Consider the following 19,688-nt stretch of genomic DNA (forward strand, 5'->3'; position numbering starts at 1 on the left):
ATAATAATAATAACAATAATAATAAAAATAAAAATTCAATCAATCAATAAATAAGGTTATTCCACCAGATATTGAATTAATAATAATAATAACAACAACAATAATAACAACAATAATAATAACAATAATAATAATAATACAATAAAAAAAATTTTTTATCAATCAATAAATAAGGTTATTACACCGAATTAAATAAATTAAAGTACAGTAAAGCTCAGAATCCATCCATCCATCCATCCATCCATCCATTTTCTTAACCGCTTGCTCCTCACAAGGGTCGCGGGGATGCTGGAGCCTATCCCAGCTGGCTTCGGGCAGTAGGGCGGGGTACACCCCGAACTGGTTGCCAGCCAATCGCAGGGCACACAGAGACGAACAACCATCCACACTCACAAGCACACCTAGGGACAATTCGGAGCGCCCAATTAACCTGCCATGCATGTCTTTGGAATGTGGGAGGAGACCAGAGTACCCGGAGAAGACCCACGCAGGCACGGGGAGAACATGCAAACTCCACCCAGGGAGGCCGGAAAATGGACTCGATCTTGAAATCTTACAATGTGCTGTAAATGTTTTGTAGCGTGCAACAAAAGCTTAGTTGTCAATGAATGCTATGCATCATTGGAAAATACGACTGTGTGGACGAAATGAACACGCGTTCCATTTTGTGAACACAATGTCAAGATAAATGGAGAAATAAATGGACAAATGGAGACATCTCTTATTTTCCACAATCGCTGTCATGATTCATATGGTGTGTGTTTTTACAATAGTGTTTCAGCAACCTATCAGAGTTACAGCAGCCTATCAGATTCATTTGCAGACTATGAGTCGGATGATGGACGTTGTTTTTTGCCGAATTATTCCTATGCTGTGCCGGGCTCCTCTGTCATTCTTGCTCTCTTTATTCCTCTGCTCACCTCCACAGCCCAAGTTAGTTCCACGCCTCTTGATCCGTGATACCTTCTCGTTGTTTCTGGTCTAGTCGTGAGTGTGTTCCGCGTAAACAAGATTATTTGTGTCTCTTATTTGTGTCTGCGTTTTTGGGATCCAACTCCAGAACATAACAGTGTCAGGTTTAGCATTTTGTGTGTGCAGTATGGACAAAGCCGTTATTGGATTTAGAAATGTGTGTTGACAATCGTGAAAAACTGTAATCTCATTTTAAGACTTCAACAAATCACTCCAAACAATGCGATTTATTTATTTTTTTAACTTATTGAGAGTACATATACATACTGTTTAAGCACAAATTAGAAATGTTCATACATTATTTTGTCTGAACATTTTGCATATTAATTATTTTTGAATAAATGAAAGCTTTAAATAAATATTTGCTGTGTTTATTAGAGTAAAATTGATTAAAATTGTAATCATCCTAAATAACTGAACATAAAAAAAACAAAGTTTTATTTATTTATTTTATTTAAACCTACCTTGAAATAAGGCTGGGTATTGGCCCAATACTGATACTTAATAGTTGGATATTAACACGCCCAACTCTAATAGTAATAAGTAGTAGTAAGAAGTATCAACAGTTGAACAGTATTTTCACTCATATAAGCAGCACTTCATCACCAAGATGCCTAATTACACAATTGTCAATTTGGTGTGCACATTTGTGTTTGTGGCGCATGCATCAGATGCAAATCGCGATTTCTAATGTGCATCTTATCCTCTCGTGTGTCTGTCCAGATGTTGGAGCCAAAGGTGGACGCGCCCTCGTGTGAGCTGGGCGGAGTCGGAGTGGATCGAGGGGGCGTGTGCCTCCACCTGCCGCCCCGCAGTTCTGAGGGGGAGGAGAGCAGCCTGTATCCGTCCAGCCCCTCTGAACCCTTGACCCTGAGCAGCCCTCACCCCTCGGATCCCCTCAGCCCTCTAAATGAGGTCTACCTGCCCCTCGGTAGGCTGGGCGGGTCGGACGAGCGCCACAAGGTGCCCCCCACGCCTCCGCCTTCCACCGAGGGAGAGGACTGGAAAAGCATGGACGGACACGAGATGGAGATCTGGCGAGAGGGCAGCCAGAGAGAGCGCGACTATGAGGAAGAGGAGAGTGTGAGCAGAAAAAGCGAGTTGGAGGAGTTAGTGGAGCAAGAGGAAGAGGAAGTCCACCTCCACCTGCTGGTTTCAACCGCAGACGAGGACAACGCTTCCGAGCCGCCTGACACAAACGCGCCTCCGTCGTCCTCCTCTTCCTCATTCGTCATCCCCGAGCTGCGCCTGGACCTCTCCTTCAGCGCCGACGCCCTCTCCTCGCCCAACACCGACGAAGAAGCATACGACGAGGAAGAGGAGGAGGAGGAAGACGAGGAGGAGGACGACGACTCCGAGGAGGACGACAGCGACGACGCCTACCTGCAGCGAAGCGACAGCAAGCGGCGCTCCATGGTGGAGGCGGCCACCTGCGAGAAGCACGGCGGCGGGGGCCTCAGCGTGCAGAACTCGCTGCGCCGGCGCACCCACAGCGAGGGCAGCCTGCTGCATGACCCGCGCGCGCCCTGCTTCACCTCCGACAACGCCATCAACTGCTTGGAGGCCGGCGGCGGGCGCCACAAGGGCGGCTGGACGCTGCCCTCGCCCAAGACCCTGAAGAAAGAGCTCACCAAGAACGGAGGTTCCATGCATCAGCTGTGCATGCTCTTCTCTGGGAGGAAGGTAAGCACGTCCACACTTAGGCTTGGATGGGGGACGTCCCATGCCAAATCACCAAGTGGGTTTAACCAAACACATTTTGATTTTAACTCATTCAAACCCAAAAACGTGTAAATACGTTTTTTTTTTTTTTTTTTTTTTGTTTGTTTTTTTAATGCAAGTGCATACAGCTGCTTTGTTGCAGCTTCTGTCATTAAGAGGTGGCTTAAAGCAATAGTAGATATTACAACAACAAAAAAAATGTCCAGCAGGTGGCAGCATAGCATAAGAGATCAGCCAGGGCCATTTTGCTACAAGCTCTTTTTGACAGTGTTTTCACCAGGAATGTGACTATAAATTAAACTTAGCTATATTCTAATGCTAATTGCTGCAAAACCAAAACATAAAAATAAACTTTTTTTTTTCCTGATGAAAGAAGAGACTCAAATCTATATATTTTTGTAGGTCCCGTGTTTTTATAGCAATAAAACACAATATTCTGTGGGCCTTGCAAAATCAGTCAAAATCCAGTAAAACAGCCGGGAGCAAAGGGGGTTGCTTCAGTGAAAATGGCTGGGAGTGGATGAGTTAAAGTTAAGCAAAATGGTTAAAATCTTCAGGGTGTTTTGGCGGGTGGTTTGGCTTGAGCATGACTGCACATGCTCATCCTTGTTTTTCTGCAGCTGTGGGGATGAACACAAAAGGTGTCAGAAAAGTTGCAGAACTGATGTCACAAAAGAAATATTTCAAACCCAAAGTTTTCCTCTTAAATGTAGTCGCGCTACCTCAGCTCTCGGAATCCAGTGAACTTTTGCCCACATGCTTTTATGTACATATCCTCTGTGTTAGGTCGTCAAACAATGAGCAGAATGAGTGATGATGAGAACAGACTTGCTAGGGGAAGTTCCGGATCTTCAAGGAACTTCCTGATACCTTATTATCTGACACGCTAAGCATCATCATGACGGTCTACTCACCCTGATTTTAAGTCGAAGTCAAAGTTTCTTGTGTGACACAAACGCACACAGTACACACACATCCCTGGTGCTCCTACAGTCGCAGGGATGCGTCATTGACATAATGCCTTCCTGAGCCTGTTGCAGCCAGGCGCGTAGTCGTGACCTCAATCTGACCTTAACTATAATCCAAATCTTCCTGGAAATGCAAACAAAGCAGTGGGAAATATTCAACACTCACGTGTCACTTTATTAGGTACACCAGTTGGCGACAACCTTGATGATATCCAACGCGCAATGCTCAGTTTGTAACAAATTTCCAGTCTGTTAGTTGTACTTAACTTGATGCTGTCTGCTTCATGTTGACTGGATTCTATAGAAAGAGTGACATCAAGTGGCAACAGGGAGCAAGTGCATGTTGGGAAAGACTTAAGTGGCACTGTTTACTGTATTTAGAACAAAAAGTCCCATGACTACAAATTATGATGGTATTACAAAACTTATGTATAATACCATCTTGTTTCTTTTACAGCCATTTAACAATTAAAAATATACTTTAATTAATAATTTAAGCTCAACTGTATATGGAACTCTAATTTGAATTTACCAACATTGCACAATGAATTGTTGTTCATGTGTTGCCACCATATTAACGGGACGCCGTCGCACGTTCTTTTCTCCTGAGGGGGTCTCCTTGCTACAAACGCTGCAGTATAAGAGCAGTATCACTAGTTGTCCAACAGAGGGCAGCATGCATCACATCCGCCTTTTGTTGTGACCTAAGACTTTATGGCTTTTGTGATTGGATTCTGTTCGTGTATTCAACAACATCCCCCGAGTTGTTGCTGAGAGCTCTTTTATCTCTTCATGATATGTATTTATTCAAACTTGTCACTCTAGTCTTGAATGCCTACATATGTCAAGAAGATCAAGTGGAGGACACTCCATCACTATTGGATTAGTCCGAGGCGGGCACTCCTCCTTATCTGGCCGCTCTTGCAACTGGGCCGTCAGCACATTTGGCATCCTTAAATGGCATTGAGATTGTAAATGTGTGAGTGTGCATGTGGGCAAGCAGCAGCAGCGGTGCCTCCCGCGCGGCCTCCTTGCTGGGTCGAGGCCAACTGGACCACCCCCGTTGGCGTCACGGCCATCTCATTTGAGGGAGTGCGTTTCCACTATTTAATGTCATCTGCCACCCTCGCACACAGATACAGAACATCTTGTGACACATAGTAATTGTGTGTGTGCAGTATTTGTGTGTGTGCATGGCAACCCGCAGGCAGTGAGCCATGTAGCTTGATGTTTTCACTTTGCCAGAACATCAGTCCTTTGAAGTGATTGTGAAGTTTCTATACATTTTTGTAGTTTGCCTGTATATGTAGAGCATGCATTTTTTTGTGTGTGTAAATGTATTCATAGTAGTCGTAGTAGGTGTCACAAGGTGGGGATCAAAGTAGTGCAAAAAAGTTACATAATAATAATTAAAAACCTAATAATAATTAAAGAAATGATCGAAGCAATAGCAATTAAAGTGATAATTATTAGGCTACTTTAATATCACTTGAATCGTCATCAAAGTGGTTTTACTTTGTACTTAATCAATTACTTTAAAGCAATTAAAATTTGAGTCATTATGAAAGTACTAATTCAAGTAATAAAAATTAGTTAAATAGTGATAATAAAGTAACAGTAATTATTTAATTGATATTAATTAATGTCAGGACTTAGTAAATATTGTTGTAACAGTTAAAATAATAAAGTAGTTAATCATAATAAAATGACTGTCAAAGTGATACTAAAGTAATAATTAAAGAAATAATAATTAAAGCGACAAAGTAATAAGAAATATTTGGTGTATGAATAATTAAATTGATAATTAAAGTAATTATATAATGAAAGTAAATACAATAATACAATAATAAACATTAAAGTCTGAATAATTATACTTACAGCAAAATCACAGTAATTAATTACACTATTAAAATACCAGTTAAAGTAATACTAAAGTAAGTGTTAAAGTAGCTACAATTAAAGTGATAAAAATTAAATTATTATTACAGTAATAATTAAAGTTATAAAGTAATAATAATCAATCATATCATCAATCAATCAATAATCCAAATATTTATTACAATGGTTATAATTCCAGTAAATTTAATTTTTGTTTAGTTTTTGTAATGACAGGGTGTTATTACTGTGCACGCAATAATGTGACATTTTAGTATGATTTTAAACAAAATAATATAGTGTAATTAGTAGAACTTTTTTAACTGCATTTTAAAAAAATAATAATAATACTAATTTAAAAAAAATACTAATAAAAATGTTTATTTGCCCTGAAATTGTAATTGAAATTTTTTAAACACAAAAGGTTTTAAAAATATACAATATATATCTAAAATATACAATGTACAAACATAAAAATAATACTCAAAATGATGGATTTGTTTGTACAGGATGTTGCAATTTCACACATTTAAAAATGCAAAGAGCTGTCCACGTTAAACAAAAATAGATTCCTTAACCTCTATCATACTTTCCTAATAAATTACTGTAAGAACACGTTGCTATGAAAGTTTTCCTTTCCCAAATCCAGTACTGAACCTTAAAAGTTCCACGTGGCCCCGAATTTGGCTTAGGTTTTGCTTTATGTCCCACGGAACAAGTGCCATCTCTGCGCCTGCACCGTCTCTCTGCTCTCTTTGACAGCAGAGGTGGACAGAGAGCAGATGAAGTGGAATAGTGTCGCTCTAAAGATGTTGCATATCTTTTTAGTTCGCTTTTGAATGCTTCCATGTTAATAAGACATCAACCAATATATGTGCTGCTTGGCTGCAAAGAAACAAATATGAAAATTACAAGATGATGTTTTTCAGGTATTTGCAACAGTATCGCAACATTTGATTGACATCACAACCCAGCAATTCCACCCCCACATTTACATACCTCCATTTTTCTTCCTGTTTATGAAGACGCTGCACTCACAGAGACCTTAGCGGACACACGTCTTAACATAAACATTTTGTTTATGGGCTGTAAAATGTTTGTTTGAAATGCATGTAAATACCGTCCGTCTTGGCAGACGTGCAATGGAAACAGTAACAGCGTAGTTGGTGGTCAGGTTGTTAAGGGCGACTTGCATTCCCTTGCGTTGTTGTCAAGACAAAAGTGGGCATACTGTAAGTTACGTTAGTTAAGTTACATACTGCGTGGGTGTGATACAGGATGAGTCTAGTGCAAAGCAAATATACTGGAGGGATACTTCCTGCTTGTTGTGTGGCACTGCAGTACATTTGAGGGTGTCTACATTTTACCCACCTCGCATTTTGTCCAAATATTGGTGTCAAAATACAAACAAAGTCATGTCCTCAAATAGTGGCCAGAGGCAGTTATTTACGAAAATACAGAAAGTACAGGGTGCTTATTTGAAAGTGGTGAGTACCTTCGACATAGACATACATTTACACAATAAGAGTTTAATAATAGCATGCATTAATAATAACCTAGTAATAACATAATAATAACATAGTAATAGTAATTATAATAATAATTCCACAACATTCTGTAGAGTCCCACAGCTGTATTGTCGCTAAAGACCCTTAACCTGACCCTAACAGTCCCATACCATGGGCAATTACTAGAAACTAATCTGGAGCCTGTGAACAAAATTATCGGTAAACAAAGTGTCCTTTTTGGGTAAAGTACAGCCGCTGTGCTCTACAAAGACAAATGTGCTGTTGCGACTAATGTGCTGCACGGTTTCTGCGTGTCACGCTGCTGCACGTGAGCGTAGCTGAAAATAGACTTCCACCATCATTTCATTGGACGTTTATGGAAACAGTGTTGAAATATCTGCCGATGATGACTGTTAATATTGTTTGGTCTAGATGGAAATGAAAAAAAATCAAGTCAGACCACCGTACTTATCACGAACAGCACGTTCGGGAACAGTCATTTGATCAATTGAATCACTCGAATCGGGTGTTGTTTACTTAGAAGGCCGGCACGGGACAAAAGTTCAAATCAATGCGGGGCAGCACAAAAATACTAAACTCTTACGGGTAAATATTTACGGACATGAACAAACTATCCTGTGAGCTGGGTCTATTGGCAAAAACTGGAACAAACTCAATTGCAAAGCTTGGCCATTTATGGTGTTTAACTTCACAGCTTGCAATAAATTCAACCACCGACTGTCTTTTTCAGTAAACATCTCAAGTGTGCTCTCCCAGTTTTGGAACTTTTCCCTTTCCATTTTATGACACTGGAAGATAAAACTGGACAAGTATATTTATTATTACTCACTTTGTTGTTGTTTTTTTCCTTTCATTTTGAATGGAACTGTTAAAAGGAGCAATCGAAAGAGTTAGCAATGAAAGTTTTTTACACTTGTATTTGCTTTTGGTAACAAAAGTTCTTCTCATATTGGCGTTTCCTAGGACTTAAAAAAAAATAGGAACAGTTTTGAATTGAATTTTAATTAGAATATTATGTTTCTTTTAAATGTGTTGACTAATCAAACATTTGACTGGCCAATTTTGTTTAATATACATCTAGATTATTAGGGATTTTGATCAGTAGGGGATGGTAGTCCAATAGTAAAAAAAATATATAATTCCAAATAAAAATGAACCTTTCCAAATATCACCATCACAAAGTATAAATATTTATGCAAGATTTCAGTAGAAAATGTTATAAACAAGAATTCAGTTCAAAAGTTGTACTATCATAAGCACGGTATTTGGGTGGAAGGTGTACCAACACAAGAATTTAACTGGATATCATACACAAACGAGACCAATGATTAAATTGGAAATTGTACAAACACAACAAATTTCAGTTTTTTTTTCACTTAAGGAACTACAAAAGGATTTGTAATTACACAAGCATTTTATCACAAATTGCCAAAAAGAAGCTTTTGTTTGGAAATGGTTTCAATTCAACAAGAATCTTACACGTAAAAATATGATCAGAAATGGTGCAAGCAGTAATTTAATACGGGGTAATAACGCAAATACAGCTATTCTCTCATAATTCAGAAGTTTAGAAAAGTTAATCACATAATACACTAAAAGGTACAAAACGATCCAATCCTGATGCATGTTTTACGTAGGCACCCCGTAGTATTTTGGAACAACACACATAACTTCCAAATGTCATTTATTAAGTTAAACAAAGCTCATGTCAAAACTTATGTAAGTATGTAACGTATGTCTTGCTGCTTACTACCCTGATGTTTTACCGTCTCAGTTTAAAAGCTTATACAGCGTCTGCTATAACGAAGGCTTCTCTCGATGATGTTTACCTTCTGCCGGAGACGATCCAGACGGCCGCGTGCTCATTGCCGCGTCATGTGAGTGTGTTTGTGGTTGTATACAAGCGCTGGTTGCCATGACGTTAGCATGGGTTAATCGGTAGTGTCGTTGACAATAAAGCACTTATAGCGTCATTGGACTTGTAGACCGCTAGAAGTGAAAGAATAAATGTTTTGTCACTGACTCAACCACTGCTGCCATTGCATCAAACTGTACACCGTGTAATGACTATCATGCAGCTGCGTTGGACTCGCAATCGGTAGCACTCAGGAGGTGTCACGAGTCAAGGTGAAGAACACATGATGTCCTCACAGGAAGCGGCGTGGGTCAAGGGAGCAATTAGACGCAAAGGTACACGAGAGGGGATGTTATTCATCGCCGTTTGACGTCTGCCCTGACTTCAAACTGACGCCGCTTTCATGCTAGCACCTTTCGTTTCCTCCCTCCATGCGGTTCAATTGGTTAGGGAATAACCAATAGCGCAGTTGGGGTGATCAAGCAATCTATTCTGTAATCAGAATTCAGATCATTTCTCCAGATATCGAACGTATATCAAAGTTCAGTCAGAAATTTGCCAACATATGAATTTTTGGAAAATTGTCAAAAAAAACAAAACAAAAGACCTCGATTGGAAGTTGGCCGACACATGGTTTTAGTCAGAAATAATATAATGAATATAATATAATGAAATAATAATTCAGCCAGACATTTTGCAGCACAAATATTTATTGGAAGTTTTCAAAATGTAGCTCATACAACACAATGTTGCAATTCTTGAAACTTTTGTAAGAAAAATGTACAATTTTAGTCACGAGAATCATCGGAAAACTGACAAACACGAAAATTTGGTCAAAAATTGTACAGCATAAAAACCTGGTGGCATTCGTAAAACAAGAATTGTACAACATGGGAATTAATTGAAATAAAAAGTATTTGGTCAGAAATTGTGCAAGATTGGACAAGCACCACATTTTGATTTGAAATCCTAGAACACAAAAGAAATTGTTGAGTACTAAAACAGTTTGTACAAACAGGAATTCAGTCAAAAATTACAAACATAATAACATTTGGTTAGAAATTCCACACACAGAATTGTGTATTAAATTATATAATCACAAGACTTCGTTTGGAACACAAAAAAGGAGAATTCAGCTGAAAATCACACAAGCACAAATTTACAAACACCAGAAATTGATTGAAAATCGTAAGAACACAAGACTTAAATTGGAAAGTTTGGAATCCAAGAATTTGGTTTGAAATCATATAACACAAGTCGAGTCGAGTCGAGTCAAGTCAAGTCAAGTCAAGTGTTGCATTTGCTCCTCTCCAATCTGAAGCGCTTATCGAACCGCTCTTGAATAGAACATTTTCCAATTACATTGAATGGGTGTTATGATTGCAGTGTGAAAAGGGCTTTTTATCCTCACTTGGGTTGCATGTGAGCTGGGGCCTATGCCAGCGGAATTTGGGTGAGATGCAGGCCACACTGAACTACGGATAATTTAGCATCTTCAGATAACCTAGTACCCTAAAGAACATGTAAACAAGGTAGGCCAGAGCCCAGATTTGAACATGCATCCTCAGAACTATGTCAGAGATTTTACTACACTTGTAAACCTTAATCTAAACAGACAGTAAGCGCTCAAAACTTCCGTGACTGCAACGTGTTGTTTACATCCAGCAGGTGCATGAGAGGGACATTTGAAGTTCACAACATTCCCCGTTTAATGCCTTACGTCTGATCCTGGCTCGTTTTTCCCGGTAGCGCGTCGGGCTTTTCCGAGATTCCAGCATCTTGTTTGTGTTGTGTTTCTTCAGAAGTAGCCAAAAAGCATCCTCACAACATCCTTGATCCGTTATTTATGCTACAGATGACGCCACAACGCGCTTATACAGAAACTTTTCTATGTGCCTCCTATTAGTAACAACAGTCCATGTTTACTGACCCAATCAGTTTGTATGTGCGTTTTTGTTGAAGGAAACCCACACAAGCATGTGAAGAACATGCAAACATCACACAGAAACGAAGATTTGAACCGACTTGAACGTCGCAACTGAACCGAAGTCAAGCTATAGAAATTTTCTATAGCTTGACTTTGGTAACAACCAATCATCCATTCATTTTCTATTAGAAAATGAATGGATGATTGGTCGGATTGCAGGCAAGATGGAATGACAGCGTGAGACCACCTGTCGTATCTTAAAATTCCCGCAAAGTGAAAAAAACATCGGCTGTAATTGTTTACGGGATGGCAGCAGTCAGTTCCGGGACTGGACTGGGTAACCTGATCACTTGTTTGAGGAGCTCGGAGAAGTGACGCACAAGCGTTTTACATCCTGTGACACGCAGGAAGCAGCCATCTCCTCAGCAGGGCTGAATAACAGGAGGCACACGCACACACGTGCATACTCGAGTCAGATTTGCAGACAATGCACCTTTTGTTCATGTGTTCATTGTGTGACTTGACGATGGAATGAGTCAGTATCTTGTCTGTGGGTCACCAAGTTTTTTCTCAGATACTATTAAGGAATGTTGTGGTTTTTAGCCCTCATTTTCCTTCTATTTGGAATAGTTGCACAAACGTTTCCTGTGGCAAAGACAAAGAAAGGTGATTATGCAATCAAACACAACGGGAGTGCTCTCTCAAGCCTGAAAACATTTGAGGTGGAGGTCGGCTTTTTTCGCTTGATGATCCCTCTTGTGTGTCTCCTTGTTTCCATAATGAATAGTTTGTATTTTCTAAGACGTAAAAAGCCCTCACAGAGAGACTTTTCCTTACCTCGAGCCAAGATCCACCAGGAAGATCTTATCGAGGCCGCTGCGATCATCCAAACACACCAACTGCGCTCATTTGTTTGTTTAGATTTGCGATCCGTGTACCCCTTACGCAACAGGCACGCTATAACGTTACAAAACCTCAGAGCATATGAGCAAAATAATATTTTTGCAGTTACCAGGAGTCACATTTTTTAAATATCTTTTTTTTCCAGCAGGGTCTGTCGACCACACTGACATATACTAAAATAGTCTAAATAATAAACCACAAAGTAATAAACATCTTAAGTAAACATAATTTTTTTTTTTTCGAGTTTTCCCCACATTCCGCGAATTCTGTTGTTGTATAGCAAAGAAGTTGATACAACTACTACTTACATTATGTGTTAATTATCCATCCATCCATTTTCTTAACCGCTTGTCCCTCACAAGGGTCGCGGGGGTGCTGGAGCCTATCCCAGCTGGGTTCGGGCAGTAGGCGGGGTAAACCCTGGTTTGGCTGCCAGCCAATCGCAGCGTGTTAATTATAAAATGCTAATGTAAAAAAAAAATGTGTCCAGTGTCAATAAATTTTATATTAAAATATTTATTTAAAAATTTGTGATGTAAGTTTTAAAAACAATATTCTGTTTCATCGTCAAAATTAGAGCAACTAAATTCTTTAATCAGATTAATCAAGAATTTTGATTAATTACGATTAATCACTTAATTAAAAAGGCTTTTCATCAACATTTCTTAATTTTTTCAACATTTAATGTCATGAGGACATTTTCAACACTTTTTGATCCACTGCACACTCTCATCCTCCTCTTTTTCTAATCAGTTAATTAGTTGCATAATTTAAAATGAAAATGCACAAATATTTATTATAAAGCATGTAGTTATGTTTATTGCTTAAACACAACCTGTGCTAACTTTAACATAATCATTCGCTGTCAAGCTAGAAAATAATCTGTGGTCAAAATTAATAGTGTGATTAATCTGTGTAAATACATGATTTAATGCAATATTTTTTTGTGATTAAACAATGAATTAACACTTTAACTTTGAGCACTAATTCAAACGAGCATGCATGGTATGCAGTATGTTGTGTTGGTCTCGGGCCTGATGCCACACAATGTCACAATTCTGATATATGGAGCAAAAAGATTTGTTTGTGTCCATTGGCGCCAACTTTTTTTTTTTTTTTTTGTCAAATGGAAGAATGAATGAGGAGGAAGGAAGAGGAGGCGTGATGACGTGTTAGAAGACAAGATTGATAGTCATTCCTTCACGTCTCGACTCTTCTGGCTTGTTTTGGCTTGACTGGCTCAAGATTGTTTCCCTGAGCGCCTTGGCTTTTGTTTTTGCTGGCAACAACAAAAGAATGTCAAGTTTTGTTGCGCCAGATATGATTTGGGCCAGTTTTGTTCGGCAAACCTCATTGACCTTCATCTTAACTTGTGCCCCACATTGTTTCGTCCGCTGGCTCGAAATTGTGTGAGCAAGATTGTCTGCAACGAAGATTGAAAGACGGGAAATGCCAGCTTCGACGGCCATTGTAAAATGGAAGATGCTTAGCTTATCAACGAAGTACTGCAAGGCTTTTTTTTTTTTTTTTTTTGAAGAGCTCAGAATTGTTCATTCGGTAGTCTTACCGATTCAACGTCTTGTCATCATTGCTCTTTTCCTTTTTTTTTTTTTTTTTTTTTTGTGTGTGTGTATGTGTGCGTGCGTTTGCGTGCGTGCGTTTGCGTGCGTGCGTGCGTTTGCGTGTGTGCGTTTGCGTGCGTTTGCGTGCGTGCGTGTGCGTGCGTGCAAATACGTATAAATTTATACTCATTCATTCACCTAAAACCTTATAAATATCCCATTACCCTTCGCCTTAACCAGGTACTTCAGAATCTTGCCAGAGTCGTGAGATTTAAATGGTCAGGAGACCAGAGAAAAGGTCAGAAAAAAAAGAAATAAAGAGAAAAGAAAGGTAAATCAAAGTGACATCCAGCACCGACCAAACACTTCCTGCCTTCCCCATGATTACAAAATCAAAGTCTTACGCCAACCCCGGAAGCCTCTAAATTCCAGCAAATTTAGCGAGATCTCAAGAGCCCAGAGGAAAAACTAAAGAGAGGAAGGAGGGAAGGATCGATAAGGCAGAGTGAGATCAATAGAAGCCAGTACATCCAATCCATCAAAGTGAAGTCCAGCACCAACAAGACCCCTCCTGCGTGGTTACAAAACCGGAGTCTTATGCCAACCCCAGAAACCTCATACTTCTAATAAATTAAGATCTCAAGTGACCAGAGGAAAAACTAAAGAGAGGAAGGAGGGAAGGATAGATAAAGAAAAGTGAGAACCACAGACACCAGCACCAACTGATTCAAGGGGCTGTGGGAGGGAGAGGGTACTTCTGTTGAGTTTCAGTAGATGCTGGTGCGACGGATCTGGCATGCATAAGGACCACCACCAAAGAGAGAAGCCGTCAACCGCGGTCCAGCAAAGCGAGCCCCCCCCCCCCACCCCCCCCGGAATCCCCAGGCCGCGGCAGCACCAAGGCCACCCCCAAGCCACCCGAGCGGACACCGGTCAGCGAGCCGACCCAGACACCCGGAACACCCCCGCCCCAGCCCCGGCCCACACCCCCGAGCCCAAGGCCGCAGAACGAGGCCCAGCGGGCCCCCACAGCGCCCCACCGGTCCCCAGCCCCCACCCCCCCACGACCCCCCCGCACCCCACCCAAACCCGCCATCCACCACGACCCAGGCCCCACCACCCCCGACCCCCAAACCCCCGAACACACCCCGACCCCCAGCACCCAACCCCCCACCCACCCATACCTCCACCCCCCCCCCCAAACAAGCCGCCCCCCCCCCCGACGGCCGCCACCCCCCCCCCCCGCGAACCCGGCCCCCCGCGAGAACCCCCCACCCCCCCCCGGAAACCGGCACCGGGCAGCAGCGCAGAGAGGGAAGATGTGCCCACCCCACCTCCAGCCGCGCGAGATTTGCACCGCGGCGGGAGGGGGGAAGCAGAGGAGGAAGCACCAGGGGAGAAGGCGGGACACCAGAACACCGAGCCCGGTGGGGAGAGGCCCCGGTCGTCACGCCAGAGTACAAGTGACACCTAACCCTGTTACTGAGTCCGCCAGCTCGCCGACTGGCGAGCTCTACCCTTACACCGTGAATGTGGCCCCACCCAGTGTATATACAAGTGTGTGCGTGTGGTGCATTAAAATTGGGAGCAGGTGAGTCGGAGCAGAGGGAAAAAATTTCCCCTACTCCGACACACCCGTATCCCCCCCCAAAAAATGAATATGTATATGTGTGGTGCATTAAAAAAGGGAATGGAGGGACAAAGTGGTGGGGCAGGGACACAAATGGGGGGGACCACAGCGCTGCCAGGCACTGCAGTCCATCCCCTCTGATGGCTCCCCGCCCCAACTCACCCCTCCCCTTGGACGTGAGGTGCATTAAAATTGGAGGGGAGTTGAAGGGTGAAGACGGTGTTTCCACCCTTCCCCACCCCACCAAGAAATGTGTTGTGTGCCCTATGTGTATATTTACAAAGTGTATAGTGCAAGCTAGTGAAGTGAGTAAGAGGAGCGACCAGCGGGGCCTCACCCAACCCGGCGGGTGTAGGTGGCACGCCCGCCCCCCAGCACCCCCACCCCCTGCCGCCCCCCACCTCATCCACCCGGCACCACAATGGGCGGACAGCCAGCGCAGCAGGGCTACCGGACAGCCCACCAGCCACCGGGGCCCGCCCGGGGCACCAGGAGTTATACCGGAGCGGGGCAGGCCCCAAACCCTCGCCCGGCCCCCGGAGCCCGACGCCCGGGCCGGGGAGGGAGCCCCAGGCCCAGGGAGAGGGAGGGGGAGGGGCCGCAGGGCAGACAGGGAAGGGGGGGGGGGGGCGGGGGAAGCGGGGAGAAGACGACAAGAAGGCGAAAGGGCGGCTGCAGGGCAGGAGGCGGGGGGGGAGAGGAGGAGGGAGGGCGACAAGGGAAAAGGGACCGGGAGGCAGAGGAGGATGGGCGGGAGGAGGCGAGGAGGGAGAGGCGACGGGGGGGAGGAAGGGGGAGGGGAGAGGGAACCACGGGGCACACCGGAGGCCCACCCACCCCGAACCGCCGGGCACGGAGCAGCGGACCGCGCCGGGACGGCACCGCCCCGGGCACCAGGGGAAGCACCCCAACACCGCACCCCACAGGGGGCCCAGGGAGCGGCCAAGACGCAACCGCCACCGAGCAGACAACGGGGGGGGGGGGGGGGGGGGGGCAGAACCACCCCCGCCCGACCACAGGGGACGGCGTCAAGAAAATTGACTAATTAGCATGCAGTAACACCAAGTGTTGATGCTTAGTGCCCACTAGAAATAGATCTTAAGGAGTTATTGAGTATAGTGTCGTATAGTGTGGTATGCTCGAGCCCACTAGCAGCAACTAGGTTCCTGACTATATAAAAATAAAAACAATCAGATACAAAATACCAAATACAGGAGCAGCGAAAACAGAAGTTGTAACGATGTGGTGGCTCTCGTTAACAGGCAGAATCTTGGCAGGATTAAGTTGCCAAATTGAGATTAAAATATTCTATGTACATAGACCATATTTGTTTAAATCTTGATACTTGATTTTTATTTAAGGCAGAGATTTTTTCCATTGAGATATAATTTATTAGTAAGTTTAACCAGTGGTCGATATTTAGAGATTGTTTATTTTTCCAATTGACAAGGATTATTTTTTTAGCAATAGTAAGGGCTATAAATATAGATTGAGATTGTTTACATGGTCGCTCAGTTATTGTTAAGTCACCTAGTAAACACAGTCTTGGAGATAAAGGAAGCCTACAGTTTAATATATCAGCGAGCTTTTCCAAGATTTTAGTCCAGAAATGCAGCACTGGAGTACATGACCATAAAGCATGAAGATAAGTATCGGCAGTGTTTTGTGAGCACTGGAGACAAATGTCGGAGTCAGAGAGTCCCATTTTTTTCATCATATATTGTGTAATATATGTTCTATGAAGTATCTTATATTGGATAAGTTGCAAATTTGTCTGTTTGGTCATTTTAAATACATTTTCACAGATTTGGGTCCAAAAGTCTGGTTCCGGAACTATAGACAAGTCTTTTTCCCATTTTAAAGTCGGTAAATACGTTTTATTTGTGTATAAAAATAACTTATATATTTTTGATATTTTCTTTATTGTTGTTGGAGAAAGCTTTATAATATCTTTAGCTAAGACAGGCAGTTGGAGCGTATCTTGAAGTGTTGGGATTTGTTTCTTAACCATATTTTTAACTTGCAGATAATGTAAGAAATTTCCCTTTTTTATTTCATATTTCTGGACCAAGTTTGTATACGATATAAACTTATTATCTGAGAAAAGATGATGAAGGTGTGTAATTCCTTTCTGCTCCCATAGGCTTAAATGGAACGACTGATTATTAAGTTGAAAGTCGGGGTTATGCCAAATGGGAGAGAGCCCACAGGGCGCCAATTGGGAGTTTGTAATTTCTAATGCCTTCCACCAGGCAGTCAGGGTGGCGGCTATCATTGGGTTTTTAAAACAATTATGTCGTCTTATTGATTTTGTAATAAAGAGTAAATCTGACAGTCTAAGATTATTACAATCCTTCTGCTCCAATTCCAACCAACAGTTAGTATCTCTGTTGGGTTGTGTCCATAGCACAAGATATTGTAGTTGATTAGCTAGATAATAGTACATAAAGTTTGGTGCCTCTAAACCTCCTTTAGATTTACTTTCCTGAAGAGTAGATAGACTAATTTTGGCTTTTTTTTTATTCCAATAGAATTTTATGATAGCAGAGTCCAGCGATTGGAACCAGTTAGACGTAGGTTTAAATGGAATCATTGAAAATAAATAATTAATCTTTGGTAAAACTTTCATTTTTATAGTAGCTATCCGTCCTATTAAAGAGATCGGAAGATTATTCCAGCGTTCCAGGTCACAACGGATACTATCCAATAATGGTGAAAAATTTAAAGAAGTTAATTCAGTTAACTTAGGTGAAATTTTAACACCTAAGTATTTTAAATTACCTGTAGGAAAGGAGTAGTGTGGATCCTGACTTGTAGGATTCCATGAATTTTCTGTAATAGGTAATAATGTTGATTTTGTCCAGTTAATAGAGTAATCTGATAAGTGAGAGAATTTAGTTATTAATTTAAATGCTTCCCCTAGCGAGATAGCAGGTTCTTCTAAATAGAGTAATATATCATCGGCATATAGATTAATTTTATGTTCTATTGTCCCGGAGTGGATTCCTTGGATCCGTCTATCCTGACGTATAGCTAATGCAAGCGGCTCAATAAATATAGCAAATAATAAAGGAGAAATTGGGCACCCTTGTCTTGTTCCCCTTTGTAAAGTAAAACTCTGTGATGTAATCCCATTAGTAGTAACTGTAGCTTTAGGAGAATCATATAATATTGAGACCCATTGAATGAATGACTCCCCGAAGCCGAATTTATTTAAGACAGCAAAGAGGAAGGACCAGTTAACTTTATCGAATGCTTTTTCTGCATCCAGCGAAATAACAACCGCCTTTTTATCATACCGCTGTGACATACTAATCAAGTTAAAGAGTCTCCTAATATTATTAGTAGAAGTACTGCAAGGCTATCACCTTCATGCAAAACAGCAACACCAGATCTCACATTCAACACTTTTACTTTTAATGCGAGCAAGGCTAGTCTGCCTCAATAACTGGCCGAAAGAGAAGAAGGGATATATTTTATTTATTTAGGGGTGTCACGCGATTACAATTTTTAATCGTAATTAATCGCATGACATCAGAAGTTAACTCACGATTAATCGCAAATTTTATATCTGCCCTAAAATGTACAATAAAATATTTTTTTCTCTAAATTTTCATACTCTTGTTAACATAAAATTTGTGTGTGTATGTGTGTGTGTGTGGGGGTGCGGGGGTGGGGTGGGGGGTAAAAAATATGGCTGCATCTTTTAGTAAAAAACAAAAACAAGTTTGATATTGATTTGTGTTGGTCATTTTCTATGCCACTAGATGGCACTGGCTTGTGGCGGCCAAGCGTTCATAGCGACGTCGCTTTTTGATCCTTCGATGTCGGCTCTTCCTATCATTGTGAAGCAGAATTCACCAAGCGTTGGATTGTTCACCCACGAATAGGGAACGTGAGCTGGGATTAGACCGTCGTGAGACAGGTTAGTTTTACCCTACTGATGATGTGTTGCCGCGATAGTAATAATTGCATAATTGCATTTGTAAGTACATTTTTCTAATCTTTAACATGAAGTAACTTGTGAAATTCTGCACATTTTTAAAATTGTAAAATACAACTTGATCCCAATCTCCACAAATATGTGCATTATTATAAAATGTATTACAGCACTGCTAAATTTTGACGTGGACGTGTCTTTTGCATTGTGACAGGCTTTCCAAGTTAGGGGCAGTCATTAATCGCGCGTTAAAAAAATTTGTGGCGTTAAAGGAACTTTAAATTAACTCAAAATTAACGCACTAATTTTGACACCACTAATTTTATTGTTATTGTGTCTCACTAGGCGGTACACTCAATGACGACAAATGCTATTAAAAATGGACGTATGGATAAATCACACTTAAAAACTGCTATGGCCTTAATTTTTTTTAATGCATATTTTATATTATACTTACAAATAGATCTATATATCAAACTGTTTTGGCCATTTTAGGATTTCCAGTTACATTATTCTGGAATGTCCTTGAAAGTTAAAAAAAAAAATGTTTCCAAGACGTGCTTGAGTTGACAAAAAGGCCCCTAAATAGCCAACTTGAATAGAACCTCGTGATCACGTTATCATATTATATATAAATATATGAATCCACAATTGCTTTCAGTGACGACCCAAATGAACAAAACGTGTTTGGTTTCACACGTGCTATGCGTCTATCCACATAGCCACGTTTCGCACACTCTCACAAGCAGTTGTGCTTATGCATGCGCTCAAGCCGTTATCTGCAGCGCGATTCCGCAACACCTAA

At 41.5% G+C, this 19,688-nt stretch overlaps 1 protein-coding gene across 12 annotated transcripts in view; it reads left to right on the plus strand.

The window, feature by feature from the left end:
* The window catches only part of rgs3a (regulator of G protein signaling 3a), a 132,979-nt gene that overhangs the window by 89,745 nt on the left and 23,546 nt on the right, over nucleotides 1-19,688 (plus strand). For 11 of the 12 annotated variants that reach the window (XM_077497021.1, XM_077497024.1, XM_077497023.1 and 8 more), the window contains one exon: nucleotides 1,696-2,655. In XM_077497021.1, coding sequence (XP_077353147.1) covers nucleotides 1,696-2,655 — 960 coding nt within the window. Of the gene's footprint in view, nucleotides 1-1,695; nucleotides 2,656-19,688 lie in introns of those variants that run through there. The other variant, XM_077497031.1, reaches the window with a different exon arrangement.

This window comes from Festucalex cinctus, chromosome 15 (genome assembly GCF_051991245.1).
Source record: "Festucalex cinctus isolate MCC-2025b chromosome 15, RoL_Fcin_1.0, whole genome shotgun sequence".
In the NCBI taxonomy this organism is placed as follows: Eukaryota; Metazoa; Chordata; class Actinopteri; order Syngnathiformes; family Syngnathidae; genus Festucalex; species Festucalex cinctus.